General features: G+C 41.6%; 1 protein-coding gene across 2 annotated transcripts in view; it reads left to right on the forward strand.

The window, feature by feature from the left end:
- Positions 1-10,802: 10,802 nt before the first annotated feature.
- The window catches only part of LOC112565614 (E3 ubiquitin-protein ligase rnf213-alpha-like), a 201,901-nt gene continuing 196,562 nt past the window's right edge, over positions 10,803-16,141 (forward strand). Inside the window, exons 1-3 of one of the 2 annotated variants that reach the window (XM_025241165.1) lie at positions 10,803-11,345; positions 13,693-14,931; positions 15,202-15,749. In XM_025241165.1, the coding sequence (XP_025096950.1) occupies positions 13,695-14,931; positions 15,202-15,749 (1,785 nt within the window). In that variant the 5' untranslated portion in view covers positions 10,803-11,345; positions 13,693-13,694. The remainder of the gene's footprint in view (positions 11,346-13,692; positions 14,932-15,201; positions 15,750-16,141) is intronic. The other variant, XM_025241164.1, reaches the window with a different exon arrangement.

Here is a 16,141-nt window from a genome sequence, read left to right on the forward strand (position 1 = left end):
CACACAAACATTCACAGTTTCTGAATAATTTCACACACACAGAGGCAGGAACGGAGAGAAAGATTCCCTGGATGGGGAAGAGAAATAGAGTAATTCGCTCCATTCGCCAAAGATAAAATTGGTGGCCTGCCATACTAGGTGATATCAAGATGAACTGTCAGCATGTGACACTAGGTTATATAAAGATAAACTGTCAACATGTGAAACTAGGTTATATTAAGATAAACTTTCAGCCTGTCACACTAGGTTATATCAACATACACAGCCCTCATCTACTTTGGAGTCAAGCTTATTCCATTGAGTAATTGACATGCATGGCATCAGAGAAGTGAAATATTTTATGAACATTTGTCGAGTTCATAAGTTAAAACATATACACAAAACACACACCACAACAACGAAAGTAAAAACCAAGACATGCATACCAAAGAATAAAGATACCCGAAGAGTCAAAGAGGTAACTTTTGCATTCAAAACCACTAGCTTTATTCACAACCATTGGCTTTACTTACAACGCTATAACAGATTAAAGACAGCAACGACCAGTTTATTCATCGCGGAGTCAGAACAGAATGGACCATGTCTATAGTCTTCAGTGATTGAGCTTATTCAATTTTGACTCAGTTCAGTTTCCCTGACATGAGACTCAGTATGATGTGCTGACATGAGACTCGGTTATGAAAAGTCAGCTCCCGCCATCTGCATTACTCTAGTGGAAGGAAATAGCTGAGTGGCCGTGCTGGCAGATATTTGTAAATGACAATAATAGGACACCGACATCTCAACGCGGCCGGTAATAAAAGTATACATTATACAGTAATAACATTATGTAGCCATTCAGACGGGAGCGGCGTAACTACACTGCGTGATTTTCACCACACACCCGGAGTGACGATATTTCTCGTACCCGTACCCTTACACTTGTAAAACAGCCTCACATGCCTCAGACACTCATTAGCACACACACACTTAGAGATTATCAAATAAAATGTTAGTCTGTCAAATAAAGTGGAACTGTCTATATATATATCATAACGATCAAACTAGGGAATGGTTCCCCACCCACCCCATGATGAAATTTAAATTCTTGAAATCATCGAAAACCTTGCTTTAAGAAGACTATATTAAATAACAGGAAATGGTGGGAACATAGCAGCCTACATCACAGCGGTCACACGTGCATAGTATTTTTCCTGTGATTTTCCGTGGGAGGAAATTTGAATCCGGCGCCTGATTCCGCCACAGACAAAGGGTGGCATTAGGGGCGATGGCTGACAATAGTCTATTGACATTCAAATGGCGCCCGCTTCATTAAAGATTGATTGCGCCAGGCCACAGCTGGCTCCACACGCGCACGCCGCGCGGCACGTTCGCACGCAAGACGCTGAGCTCGCTGTCGTCATCAGCCGCGGGAGGTGGAGGTGCCAGCTGCTGCTGTCGCTGTCGCTCTGTGACGTGTTCAACAGTCTGACATCGTAGCAAGCTTGGGTTCTCTCTATTAGCATGCGGTTGGAGGGAAGCTAACCTTTACTTTATTCTCGTTACACTTGCGCGTGCTTGATGTGCTTAACAGACGAGAGATCAGTAATCGTCTATCCCCCTCCCCCCTCCCCAGCTGTCTGCATCGGTCTCCAGTCGTGTTACCCGCAAGCCTGCAATCATCTGTCGAGAAAACAATCAAGTCCTAACCCTTCTGTAACTGTAATTACACTCGTCGTTCTATGCCCTGGATTATTAATAATTGCAACAATCATCACTCACTCTCAATACAAACATAGCCCAGTCCGTCGTCTTCAGCAAAGTGTTCCTGTTGCAACTTGCAACATCTTGCACATGCACTTTAGAACACGCGGTGTCTTCGAGCTTTTCTCTTGTCATCGCGTGATTTTCATAGACTGCCAACAGTCGCGTGTGATTCAACGGTGGATCCAAAGAAGTGGGGATATTTCCTACTGTCAAAATTTAATTTTGCCTCCGGTGAATCTATCATCTGTAACCTAGTGTGAACATACCTTAGAGCCTCGTGTGGACATGTCAGATGTCACACTGAACAAAGAGCACTGAGCAGGTGGGAGGATCGAGGAGGGATGCGGGTAAAACAAAAAGTTAAATGGAGAACAAAACAATGGCGCAAGAAAGACAATTACAAGCTCCAGTCAGGTAGCAATGAAGAGCTCGTTTACAAAATGTAGACGGGTAGAAATTACATTTTGAGCGAACAGCAAACAACGCATTTACATAACCTGATCGGGAGGAATTAAACGCTGACTACAAAGCCTTGCGGGGGAGGGGAAGGAATAAAGCGACACGCACTGGGACTCGTTGTGACACTAGGCAAACAATATAGATACCAACCACCCCAAACACTACTCGTCCATCAACCACTACTCATCAGCATTGTGTACTTCAACACGTTACCAATGGTGACGCTAATCAAACGAGGAGCTAACAAAAGCCATTCAAAATACTATCCACTAATTGTGCAGTTCCCATTTGTGAGGCTAGTTAAAGGATGTAAACATAGGCCAGGACAAACACTACTCACCAGTCTGTCCAGCGGGTCGCGGCGGTCACTGTGGAGGCGTGTGGCCACCCCCTGCCAGCATCTGTCCTGCAGGTTGTGTTCACAACACTACACCCGGGATTGCGCCAAAATCTCAGGCGCTCTTTCATCCCGTGCGCGCGCGCGTGTGTGTGCGCACGCGGGCGGGGAAGGGTGGGTGGGTAAGGAGGCAGCAGGCAGCTCACGCGCAAGCAGGGGAACACCTGCCTATTGTCAGCAGTTCCCACAATACTTCGCGGTGCGTGCGCCACGCATGTTCGCGTTCCGCCACATACCCCACCCCCTCACCTAGCTCACTGCGCGCCTCCCCCTCCCTCCATTAATCGGGTACATGAATTGTTTTAAAATCAGCTTTGGTTAGGTGGGTGGCTCGCGCATTTCTTCGTTTTATTTATTTGTTAAACTAGAATCAGTATCGGTTATGAGCTGTCTTTGCCCTCTAAAAATATCTAATAATAAACGACATTAACCTTAAAACTCTTCCATCTTTTCCCTCCTGTTTGATCATCTCTTTGTGGACTCCCCCTACCAATCACATTAATCATCTCTCTCACATACTCATTCCCCCACCCTCCACCACGTACAAAGATACGACAGATACCTTGCATTTTTTCAGTTTCTATTGTTTGTTTTAAGAACCCAACATTAATTGTTTACCTGCTAGCTGTAAGAATATCTTTGTCAACCCTGTAAAAGTTAATCGCTCCCTTTTGGCGTATACAGCGTTTATAACATATCATTGAGGTTCAGTTGGTGGAATAAAAATTTACCTCATTGAATCCTGATTCTCTGTATAAAATGTAATATACAATAGGCATTTATATCTAATGGAAACAGGGCAAAATTGTTTGGCAATCTTCATTTATATTGTTTTCAACCGTCCTGCACTGTTGCATCGATAGACCAGTCGGACGAATAGCAGGGGTGGGAAAAGTTCTGTTTGTTTGTTGTTGAATTTTTCTTTTTTCTTTTTTTTCCGCGGTCTCTAAATTGTATGCGGCTGGCCGGTAAAATACCAAAATCTCAGGCCACGTGACTACCCAACAAGCCTGGTGATAATGGAATCGACAACAAATGAGCCCATTATGGTTTTCACTTACTGAATTTATTTTGTAAAGTGAAGCTGTTTGAATTCGCTCACAATAAAACTTTAAAACCAGCTTTTTCTTTGAAGGCACCCGCCCCCGAATGCCCCTAACGACTCCGTCAGACATGTCAGCGATGTTATTTATTATTTTTGTAAGTTGTCCGTGTTAGAATGCTGTGGACTGTCGATTTCCCACGCTGTTGTACTTGATAAATTAAATTTCGAATTAACTAGACTAACGGGCAGGTCCCAAGATGTCCTCGGGCCATACATTGTCTGCTCCTGGTCTGTTGGGTCTCCCTGCATACACCCCCTCGCCGACTACATATGCGATCATTCTATGTACTCAGTGCACATCTCTAAGTCTGCGTGATAATAATGTTGAGCTAAACTTCTTTAAAGCTTTTTAACAGTTTTCTCTGATTAAGTTGTTTTTCTCAACTGCTTTGAGCATTCAAAGAATCATTTTATTTATTCACTGGTCAATCAAACTATTCTAATACTTTCACTATTCTTAATTCCGCAATTTGTACATCCCGGGATTTGTTGTCAATGTTTTCACCCTAGTGATGTGCTGGACTGTGTTTCTCGATAATGACATTTTGTTTTACTTCTACGGCTTCAGCTGATCCGTTCACTAACAGTCCTTCCTTCTGTCTCCAAGATTTTCTTCCTATAATTTATGCATTTATTTTAATTTCATAGACTTGTTGGATAATGGATTACCGTATTCGTTCAGTTATTAATTAGACAGCACTACAATTATTATTGCTGGTTTTGTTGTTGACAAGTTTTAGGTTATTTTCTAATAATAACCGTCCCTGTGTCATCAAGAACATACTGAGTCGCAGATCTTCTGTCTTTGTGGGCAGAGACAGAGACTGACAGAGACAGAGACTGCTCGCTGCATGTACTACATCGATCATAGTACAATGTTGTGGAGTTGCAGCATAGCACAGCTAGTATTTGTGTCAATGTTTTATATCAGGTGATGATTTTGTATTACCGTTGGCAGACAAAACAATTTCCTTTAATTAAGGGGGCGGAGATGAAATTTGTGTTTTACGCCGAGCCAGTAACTAAGGCTATATCACGGAAAGATACCACATGCAAAGAAAGAACAGCGTGCCCGAGACGAGAGTTGAACATAAGACAGCCTACCCTTACTGCACTGGGGACAGACGCTAACCGTTGCTCCACCGGACCGCCTTTAATTAAGGATTAGTAAAGATCATTTATATTTAAATAATTACTACTAATTTAAACATAAGTTGTGATTAAAAGTAGGGGATTATTCTGAAAAATTGAAATTTGTCAACAATCAAATATTTAGAAACAACTTTTCTTTTAATAAACATTTTGTCGACACTACAGCTGTTCTTTACAAGCATTTTATTGACACTCAAGTAGTTTGTAATAAGTTTTTTATCGACACGCCGCCATTGGTGTCATCTCCAAAAGTAGACAGGTAAGTGTGATTGCTGTCTTAATACTAGCACGGTATGGCGATTGCACGCTGGGCAAATGTCTTACTCTCGCTTCGTAGCTACCACCCCAGTGCAGCGGAAAAATGTGTATTGGAGAAGAGCAACACCTAAAGGTCACCTGTCGGTACCTTTGAAGTGCGGGAGGTGCGCGCGCGAAGAACGGGACAGCGGCGCGTGGCGTGGGGGACGGGGCAGCGGCGTTGATTGGTCCGCGGCCACTCTCACCTGCGCGTGTGCGCGTGCCCTGCTCTCTTTGATGTGCACGATAACGTCAAACGCAGGTGGCGTGGGAGTGGCTTTGTTTCGAGAGAAACTGTCAAATCTTTAATTTGTTTTGTGATCAACAGGAGAAAGATTCCAGTCTTCATCAACCAGTTCGGTTTTCTGAGAGGAGGGGAGTGGGGAGAGAGAACGAATGAATTAGTCGTTGGGGTCATCAGCACCATATCGCAAGGGTATATACAGTACAAGTACATTAATAAATAATAACTGCTAAATTTTGTAAAGTGTATACTCACACTCCTAAGGAGCATGCTCTTAACGCTTAAGAACAAGAACGAAACGTGGACAGCATACGAGGGACAGGAAAACAAACAAATAACATATAAACTATAAAAGAATAAACAACCGTACTGAACGAAAAATAAAATCAAATACAGAAAACACAAAGAGGAACGAACTAAAAAGAACAAGAGCTGAGTATAACATGATATTGCAAAAGGAAGGGTGTGAAAAAGGACTAGCATTATTGGGAAAGGTTGTTAGTAATGTTTACGGAAGAGGTGAGTTTTCAGTGCACGTTTAAAGGATTCAATAGTGGGTATGTGGCGGATATGGAAAGGGAGAGAGTTCCATTGTTTCGCTGTAAAGATGCACAATTGTAAGATATCAAAAAAAAGACAAGGGTCAATACTAAATATACGGTTCATAAAACTGTTTGGAGGGATTATCAAAGTGTCATTCTTGCTGGTAACAGAGGAAGGCAAAAGGAAGGTAAATGAACACACCCCAAGCACGAGGCTGACGGGACGTGCGTTCATTACGTCGGGAAGCCCACGGTACGAGTATCTTCTATCACTAGCAGCGACTGAGTGGGACTAAACTGTGCCCATACTAATTGTAACGTGTACAAGATTATACTGAGGGAAAACCTCGATCGGTTGATAATGAAGTAGTTGGTAGAACGTAGAAGACGGGGGCGCTTGTTTAAGCCAAGGCATAGTGTACAGCTGACAGTCTTGTTCCCTCCACCCCTACACCCTTCCACCCCATCACTGGTCGAGCGAGCGCGAAGGTGAAAGAACATTTACAACCGCTGCTGGACAGTGGGATTATTAGACAATCACATTCACCCTGGTCATCGAATGTTGTGTGGGTTAAAAAGAAAGACGGTAGCCTACGGCAATGTGTGGACTACAGACAGCTCAACGCATGGACTACCAAAGATTCGTACGCTGCCGAGGATAAAGGAATTGCTCGACACCTTAGAGGGGTCAAAGTATTTCACTGTCCTCGACTTAAAGAGCGGTTACCAACGGGTACAGATAACCGAGGAACACAAAAAGCGTACAGCATTCTCATTTGCACCCCTCGGATTTATGAATACAATCGCATGGTGATGGGGCTGGCAAATGCACCGGCCACATATCACCGCCATATGGAAGAGTGTTTGGGGGACCTATATATATATCACATATGCCTGGTGTTTCTCGATGAGATCATTGTGTTTTCCAGTACGTTTGATGAGCATCTGGAAAGAGTGGAGAGAGTGCTAGACAGACTACGGGATTGATGATTGAAATTAAACCCCAAAAAGTGCACATTCGCACAGGATCGACTTAAATATGTGAGACATATCGTGTCAGCGGCTGGTGTCGAGACAGATTCTGAAAAATGCCAGAAAAGAGCAACACAGACGCACTGTCAAGAGATCGCTTTCTCTGGCCTGGCATGACAGCCGATGTGGAGGACTGGATCAAAAATTGTCCCCGATGCGTGAGCCGGAAAACACTGCACCGAGCAGGCACCGCTGGTCTCCATAGTTACCACAGAGCCGTTGGAGCTGGTGTGTATGGATTATCTGTCCCTCGAAACATCCAAAGGAGGATACCAACATATTCCAGTCATCACAGACCATTTCACGCGCCTAGCCCAAGCCATCCCGACTCATCGGAACATGACGGTAAAAACAACAGCCGATGCCCTTGTTAATAATTTCATCGTTCATTACAGGGTAACAAAGTGACTACACTCTGACCAGGGAGCCACCTTTGAGAGCCGTATCGTAAGGGAACTGTGCCAGATCATCGGTGCATAAATCGCGCACCACCCCATACCATCCCATGGGAAATTGAATGTGCGAGAGATTTAATCGCAGTACGTTGCTGGACATGCTCGGGACGCTGGAGCCGCGTCAGAAAGAAGACTGGAAAAGTCACGTGGCCAGTCTCGTGCACGCGTATAACTGCACCCTCCACGAGTCGACCGGTTTCTCCGCTTATTCTTTGATGTTCGGCCTTGACCCCCGTCTCCCCGTCGATCTTTTATTTGGCGTCGATAGCAACGATCAAGGGAGGGAACCCCTCACTAAGTATGTCGACACCCCGAAGAAACGACTGACAGAGTCTTTCCATCTGGCAGCTGCAGCCTCTGTAGCAAGATAGAACGTTGAGCAAGACTCGATGTTGAAGCGAGGCATGCGAAGAGAATGTACTGAACCTTACAAGAAAAAGAAATACTACAAAGTTAAATTTAACAGTTGAGAAACAAATGAAACTTTTAAGTTCAAATTATTATACCTTGCAAGTGATGTGGATAGTGGACTATTTTCGTTTGATATCCCTGCGAGAGTGGGTGTTTGATCGTCTGCTAAAGAGTAAATATACGTCAAATTTAAATAAAAATAACATGAAAAAGCTATAAACACATACAGCGAGCGCCAGAAAAGTGACAACGATTCTAAGGCAAGGGCGGCCACTATAGACAGTTTATACGCACGCTACATTGAGCTCGGCTCATCTTCAGCCAAACTGTGAAGTCATCTGTTGACTGTGTTTTTTAGTCTGCTTTATTATTACAATGCTTTGACTCAGCACGATCCTCGATTTATCGCCTTTCTTAGAAAGTGAAATCAATAACGTGAACACTAACTTTAACAAAAGTCATTCAAAAAGAACGATTACAATAATCTTGTAGAAAATATATTTTCTACTTTTAGTGGGTTTAGTGTGTTTAGTATGTTTAGTTATTTGTTAGGGTAAAGTTTTGAGTAGGGCCGTAGGGTGGGGAAAACCAACCGCGGGGTAGTGTCACGACCTGACGTCGGACTTGCGCATTCTTTTACGAAAAACTACGAGATCACTTCAGGTTGGGACGTTTCTTTTAATAATACACATAAAACATAAATAAGCATACACAGGAGAACAGCAGTTTCCACAATTGTTAACTTAAATCCACTGGTAGCTACGACAATCTGTCAATAACAAGGCACTGGTGAAGAGACGTCTTAAAGAGCACCTTTCAAATCGCACGAAAGGTCCACGTGCACAAATATTCAGCAACACACAAATCAAGGAGTAAGGGTGCACATGCACCGCTACTTACTACTAATGTCCCGCTCTACCAGTTTGCTTCTCACAGTGTCTCTGTCTTCTTAAACAGTTCAAACATGGGCTCTTACCCTGATCATTCTTCAAAGGAGTATGAATGACTCACTGTCCCCTCCACGTGGGAGACTATGGTGCCCCAGTCCTTCGGCACCTGCTTCAGTGTAGTCAGGTCTCTGCTGACTTCCTTTCGGCGGCTCTTGTCCTCGCTCCTCGCACTCAGGAGTAGAGTTGCTGAAGACAGGCCTTCTCTAGCTGTTTGGGATGGTGGGGGGTTCCTCTACTCGGGCCACCATCATTCCAGTTGTAGGTGTCGTCGTCATCGTCGCACCGACTCCGGCTGTCCAACCTCTAGCCGTCTCGAGCCCGGCGCCTCACTCCCCGCACACAGCAGTAGAGTTCGCTTCTCCGCAGACAATCGCAGAGCTTCTTGGAGACTGCAGCGAGACTCTCTGGTCCCACTCGTTTCTTGAGTCTCACGACACACCTTGTTCCCGCTAGCAACTTCCAACACTGCTTCTTCACTTTTACACACCGTCTTTACACACCGTCTGTGTTAATCCAAAGATCGCCCCCCTTAGGCTTTCAACTCTCGTCTATATATACTCCTGTCACACCCCACTCGGGGTGAGCACTTCATGCCTCGCTCACGAGGTCCACAACTCACGTGGTGCCCAAAATACACGTGGTGTCCGGAGACCCACGATTTCCAACTATAACAGGACAATCACGCCCTCAACCTTCCATCCGTCCTCTCTTACACTGTTAACAATTACATGGCAGAGGGGCGACACACAGGGCGGGCTACTCCACCCTGCTCCCCTCCACCTCCTTCTACCATATTCAGGTGAAGAAACACTGGAGGCACGGACTAGTCCGTGACAGGTAGTCAAGCTGGCGCCACATCGGGCAATGCTGACGCGGCAGCCGTATCGCTGTCCTATTCAACACGGGTGGCTAGTCAACGGCGGTGAAACTCGAACGCCGCGATTCACGCACGGCCGGGGCCGGGGGTCATAAATAGTCCAGCGAATAACAGGTGTCGGACGAGGCGACCAACGCCCCCTCCCCCTTTTAGTAATAGCTTTAGACCAGGACAAAGAAAGAAACAAGTCTGGTACAGAAGTAGAAACCTCACTTTTCCGGGTGGCGAGTAGCGAACGGCCGACGGAGGTCCGTCTTGTGTAAGACTTAAAAGGGTCCGAGGGACCTGGAATATCATTGTATCCGAAGTAGGGAATTATTAGTGAGTTAATTGTGATCTTTATTGAACGTCATTGTATCTGAAGTATATCTGAAACAGGGACTTTACTAGCGAATCGTGAACTGTAACTGATGGACATGTGAACAGGGAATTATTGGAACTTGTGAACTTGATGAAATTGTGCTCCGTGGGATTATTATTATACCAGGAGAGCGACACCCCGGAGATAAGTTTATGATTTATGTAGTAACCTCATGTATGGCATTTAATATGATTTATATATGTTTATTCATGTATTGTTTAATTACATTCTTTTAATTGTTATTAAGAGCTTAGTGAATTTGTTGTAAAGGTGTGTGGGCGCATGGTAGATGAGTATAGGCTAGCAAAAGCTAACCATTGCGCACAGGACCCACATTACGTCCTTTACAAATCTATCTAACAATACACTAGTGTTCAAATTTCAATAGAAGGTGAATTGCTAATGACTATTATAGTATTAATTAATTACAAGGTTTATTTGAAACATTAACATTCTGCGTCGAGAATTTATACATAAAATACCTTATGCTACCTATGCAGAATCTTGCTAAAGCGAGCACATGATCCAAGCGGAAATACCAAGCAATGAAACAATGGTTCGGGCTGAACTATACAAATTAAATTAATACAAAAAAAAATCACCATATATTGTACATACAGTTTCAACTGGTATGAATAATTAATGTTATAATATTTTACAGAATTTAAGGGTACACTTCTCATCTAATTCGAAAACACAGAGAGTGCGATGACCAAAGCTGTAATTGTTGCAGGTAGAAACCCATCGGGCGACGAGTCCGGAATCCCACAGCTGGTCAGCAAATGCCAGCAATCCATTGTACTACTGGACTGCTGGCAGGATTGTTGGCAGCGATCTTTTTCCAATTACCTGCTAAAACGAGGCATTAGACGACAAAGCTTCCGGTTTATTCACATTTTTTTGTTTAGGCTCGCCGAGACTAACATCGGATCACTTCGCAAGAGGCTAAGCGTTGGTCTTGGCAGACAGACAGCAATCCACCTACACACGTCCATGAGTAATACATGTTCGTGGTCCATATCTCTGTGGAACACCTAGCAAACGGAAATCGAAACTGAAAGTAGAAAACGGACTGAAAAACACGCCAGCTTTGCGCCAATCTCAGGTGATTTCAACAGAAGCGACCCTGTGGCTTTATAAGCCAGTAATCACCATCAGCACTCCAGCACTCGTAATTTGTCGATTATGAGGTGGTATCTGTTGCAGTGGCGTTTAGTAATGTGAACTTACAGCAACTGATCGTAAAATACAGCAAGTCATCTGCAGACCCTAAATGAGATGAGGCGAAGACTCCGCTACTGCAGACAGGCTTCCGAGGTAAGGTTTTACCAGCCCTTTGAATAGAGGTTATAACTGGTAGGCGAATAATAAAATTTTTGACAAAGTACACGGAATAATATGCTAAGCCATTAGTTTACTTAAGAGGTGTACTGCTACACTTGATCTTTTGTGAATAGACTATAAACTTTTTTCTTATAGTTACAGCAAACCAAGCCCGAGAAACGTACAGATGTAAACATTTTCAATTTGATTGTATTCGACTAACATAAAATTCCCCCCGGGTATTGAGGTAACCAGAGACTTGAATCATTTACAAGCTACAAGGAGGAATCACCCGAAAATTTTAATGTCGCTTTTTTAAGGATTCTAGTTGTTCTTTCTCGTAAAGGACATCTACAGATTATTGTAGATTAGTCTAAACAGCAGAATTAATGTAAAAGAGAAAGGCAGTGTTGTACAACAGTTTCAGATAAGAGAAAGAGAAAGTAGGCATTCCACAGTATTAGACGTCACTGTATTGACGGTGACTTGTCAACTTTTGGTTTCGCTTCAGATGTACTGTAAGTAACGAACATAAAATGTGAATTTCTAACCCTAACCCACATAATAAACACCATACTTTTTTGCTTTGTACAATATGTCACGCATTCCGAGTTAGTTATATCTGAATTACTTGCATTTACTTACATCCTGGATACATTTGCAGAAAGCTTCTTAGCATAAAAGTAGGTATAGGTAGATATTAGTGTCATAGACAGGGTTTAGAGGTTTATGCTCTCCCTCATCATGGCTTTAGATTTCTGTAATTGGTCTGATCTGAAAGTGAATTATCAAAATCATGTTGACAATTCATTAATATTTTAGAGTCATCTAAGAGATTTTTAAACTTGTTAGTGAAACATAAATCACCAAAATAAAAATGATCAATTATAAAGACAAGACAAATAAACTTTAATACTAGTTAAATAGGTATGTATAAGAAAATGTTCTAATGGGGATGCCTTGGAATAGGTGCATGTCTGTCACCCAGATTTTTTTTTTAGTTAAGCCTAAAATAATTTATGTCAGTGAGAGTTTTAGTGTTATGCAGAGGAAGGAGAGCCCAGTAACATGTGATAAGGTTGGCCACTTAAAAACTTTCTTTTCTACTAATGTTTAGAAAGTGCTTTTTTCAAAATTAGGTTCCTTAAGAAGGAACAAATTGGGCTGTGGTGCAATGGTGTCCTTGTTTGCCATGAAAGAAATGCTTACTTATAATTCAGTCATCACCTGGCAGTGCTTGGTAGCTGGTATGTCAAAAGATGTCGAAGCACTACAGAATAAAACAAGAAGAAAATGATAGAGAATAACTTTCCTTAGTCTGCGTTATGAAGAAGCATACGATATGTTGAAAGTGTCAAATAAAAGAAGCCACACATCTCATAGTGGAAGGTAATTTATAATGAAACAAATCACTATAACAGAAAAAGTTATGACAATGTTCTCAATTTAGCACTTTATCAGGGTAGAGAAAATTGTGAAGATTAAATTGCTGTGTACACAGAACTCAAAAAGAAACATACCTAAACACCAAAAAGCAAAGTCAAGAAGAAAAGAAAGTTTTTGTGTTATGTGCAACTTGTGGCTGAACCATTCAGGGATAAGCACAGTCTGCTGTCTCCTGGGTTGCTACTTCACGTGTTTCTTCAGCACCCATTTTGCTTTTTGTGACACTCTTTTATATTGTTCACTTTTCTTTTAATTTCCTGGCTATGTGACCATGACCTTCATGTAGAAATCCTCCTATGCACACATTTCAAGTGTTTTCAAAAAAATCTTAAAAAATAAACAATTAAAGTTCAAAGTAAACAAAAATCAAGTGTTCATACCTTAGTCCATTGTGAAACAGCACTTTCTTGCAAATCAAAAGGAAATAAAGAATATCCAATGGCATTTCCTATAAAAAAAAAATTATGGACAGAGAGCTACACAGTGTATTATCACACCAATGTCTAGTTCTGTAGGTAGTGGATTTGAATGGTCACACTTTTTTTTAACTTGAAGAAACATAATTCATAGGAGAAAAAAACAACTTAAGTTTATGAAGTATTAGGATGGTGAGAAATTTCAGTAACCTTATTGACAGGGCTCTCATGCTGCCATCATTTATTAAAAGAAAGATACATGTAGAAAAATTAATTTTGTAATGTGTTATGGGATATAAATCTATTAAAAATGATTAACCGTATTAAATGCTCAGATTGCATCCTTTTTTTTTGTTTAGTTTTGGAGTATTTAGTTGCTGAAGTCTCCATATATATTGTGAATGAATTAGTAACTTGTGAAAAATAATTTTAAAAGATCACCAAAAAGAAGCTCTGATTATACATTTTCTTTCTTCCAGTCATGGAGTGTTCTGGCAAGCTGGATGGCCAAATATGTGGCCTTGTTTTGACACCAGACATGGATAAGTGTACAGGCTGTAGGGTATGTGGAACAAGTGTTGAGGGAGGCGAGAATTCTTGTGCTTGTTGCAGAAAAGAATCGAACACTGACCGTTCCTTGGTAGAAGAGCAACAAATGATATGTCGTGGTAAGAATACAGATGGGCAGCCATGTGGTAACCTGTTCCTGCCAAGCGATCTGTTTTGTCCCATATGTCACACACCTGCAGAAGAACCTAGTTATAAAAGCCCTCCACAGATAGAATGTCAAGGCAAGAAGGAAGATGGAACATTGTGCAGAGAACTTCTGAAACCAAACTTCAAATTTTGCCCAAGTTGTGGAAGCAAGGTTGATATTCCTCATCAGCATGACCTTGCTAGAGAAACTGGAACTCAGTTTTTGAAATTAAGTGACACAGAATCCAAAATTAATAGCAAGAGAGCAGCACAAGAGTGTGAAGCTGCAAATGAGTCAACTTCACCTGTAATGAAAAAGACAAAAACTGGAGACCTAAACAATGAAGAAGATAAAACAACTTTTCAGACACAGGGTGCAGCAGCGTTCATTGATACAGCACAAGAGTGTGAAGCTGCAAATGAGTCAACTCCACCTGTAATGAAGAAGACAAAAACTGGAGACCTAAACAATGAAGAAGATAAAACAACTTTTCAGACACAGGGTGCAGCAGCGTTCATTGATACAGCACAAGAGTGTGAAGCTGCAAATGAGTCAACTCCACCTGTAATGAAGAAGACAAAAACTGGAGACCTAAACAATGAAGAAGATAAAACAACTTTTCAGACACAGGGTGCAGCAGCATTCATTGATACAGCAGGACCACATTCAGTACAGAATGAGGATACAATTGACCAAAAGAAAAGCAGACGCCAAAAAAGGAATGAAAAAAAGAAGCAGGAAAAGGCAATGAAAAAAATGAAGTTAGAGAATGATAAGACCAATCAAAAACAAAAGAACAATACAAAGAAAGTGAAAGAATATAAAGGAAAGAAAGAAGAACAAAAACATGAAGACAATAAAAAGAATAAAAACAAAGAAAGTGCATACTGTCAAGAACAGAGTGCAAAATGTTCTGATACTTTAGTCCATGCCTCAGCAGATGATTGTGAAGACAAAGAGAGGAAAAGGCAAGAAGATCCACAAGAGGAACAGCTTGATGACAGCAGACTTGGAAAGAATGGTAATAATTTACCTCCTACTTAAGTGGTGGGTGGGGGGAGGCTAATGTTACAGACCACTAACATTCTTTGGCATGCATTTTGATGAATGCTTTGCTTTTTCCTTAGTCTTTGTTTCTTTTAGTGATTAACTCTGTGTGACGTTTGAATGTTTATCCTTTGCCATGACTATGCTTGCATGTTATTACTGTACATAATTAATTTTTTGTGATAGCATATTAAATCTTTTGCTGGTAATATGTCAAAAATATAAAGTAAATTGTCTGTTCCAGGCAGGAAGAGCCAACCACTTTTTGCTCAATATGCTGATGAAAAGTTAAGGGATACATTTTCTGATAAGTCCTCAAACAAAGAGAGAAGTTCACAGATTGCAAGAGAGATATCAAGAATGAAAATGGCATCTGAAGAAAGTTGTGGAAATGCTGATACTAACAGTGAAATGAACCTTGTCACGCCAGTTAATCCCAGTAAGGCAGCTGTAAAAATAGTGGTGCCACAAGGGGATTCTAGATGTTTTAAAGATAGTGAGTTATCTTCCGTTCATGAAGAACCAGCACATACTTCTGACATCAATGCTAATAGACCATCTACTTCAGCAGGTGCAACAACGCAGCAGCAAACAAGTTCCAAAAAAAGAGAGAAACAGAAACAGAAAAGGAAAGACAAGAGTGCATCAAGCACCAAAGAGAGCAGTTCACAGAGAAATGATCTGAGTGGTTCAAGTGGAAGTTCTTTGAAAGAAGGCAGTGAGAAACAACTTACAGAGAAAGATGAAGGCATATCTGACGCTTTAAAGAAACATCCAGAAGAAAAATCCGAGGTTCTATTTTTATAACTTTTGACTGATAAATACATATTTTAATGACTAATTTTAACTCTATAAAAAAGATAGAAGCCTATAATTGTTATCAAAACGATATGCAAAGAAATAAGTCAAATCAATATCACACATTTTCCATGATACAGATTTTCAACATATGGTCCTGCCTGCCCCATTGGCCTTGATGGCATACCAGGCATAAAGGCTTGTGACCCAGTTCTGCTATTAAAATATTTTGCAGAATTTCATGTATTCACTTATGACTGACCAGCTATGTTGGTCTATCAGTACTGGTCATTGCAGGGAAGGGAAGGGGATTGGATAGGTGCAGCAGCCTGTCAAATGGTGCTAAGCAAGTCCTTAATGGTATAGTCATTGTATTCTTTTATGTT

This window comes from Pomacea canaliculata, linkage group LG6 (genome assembly GCF_003073045.1).
Source record: "Pomacea canaliculata isolate SZHN2017 linkage group LG6, ASM307304v1, whole genome shotgun sequence".
In the NCBI taxonomy this organism is placed as follows: domain Eukaryota; kingdom Metazoa; phylum Mollusca; class Gastropoda; order Architaenioglossa; family Ampullariidae; genus Pomacea; species Pomacea canaliculata.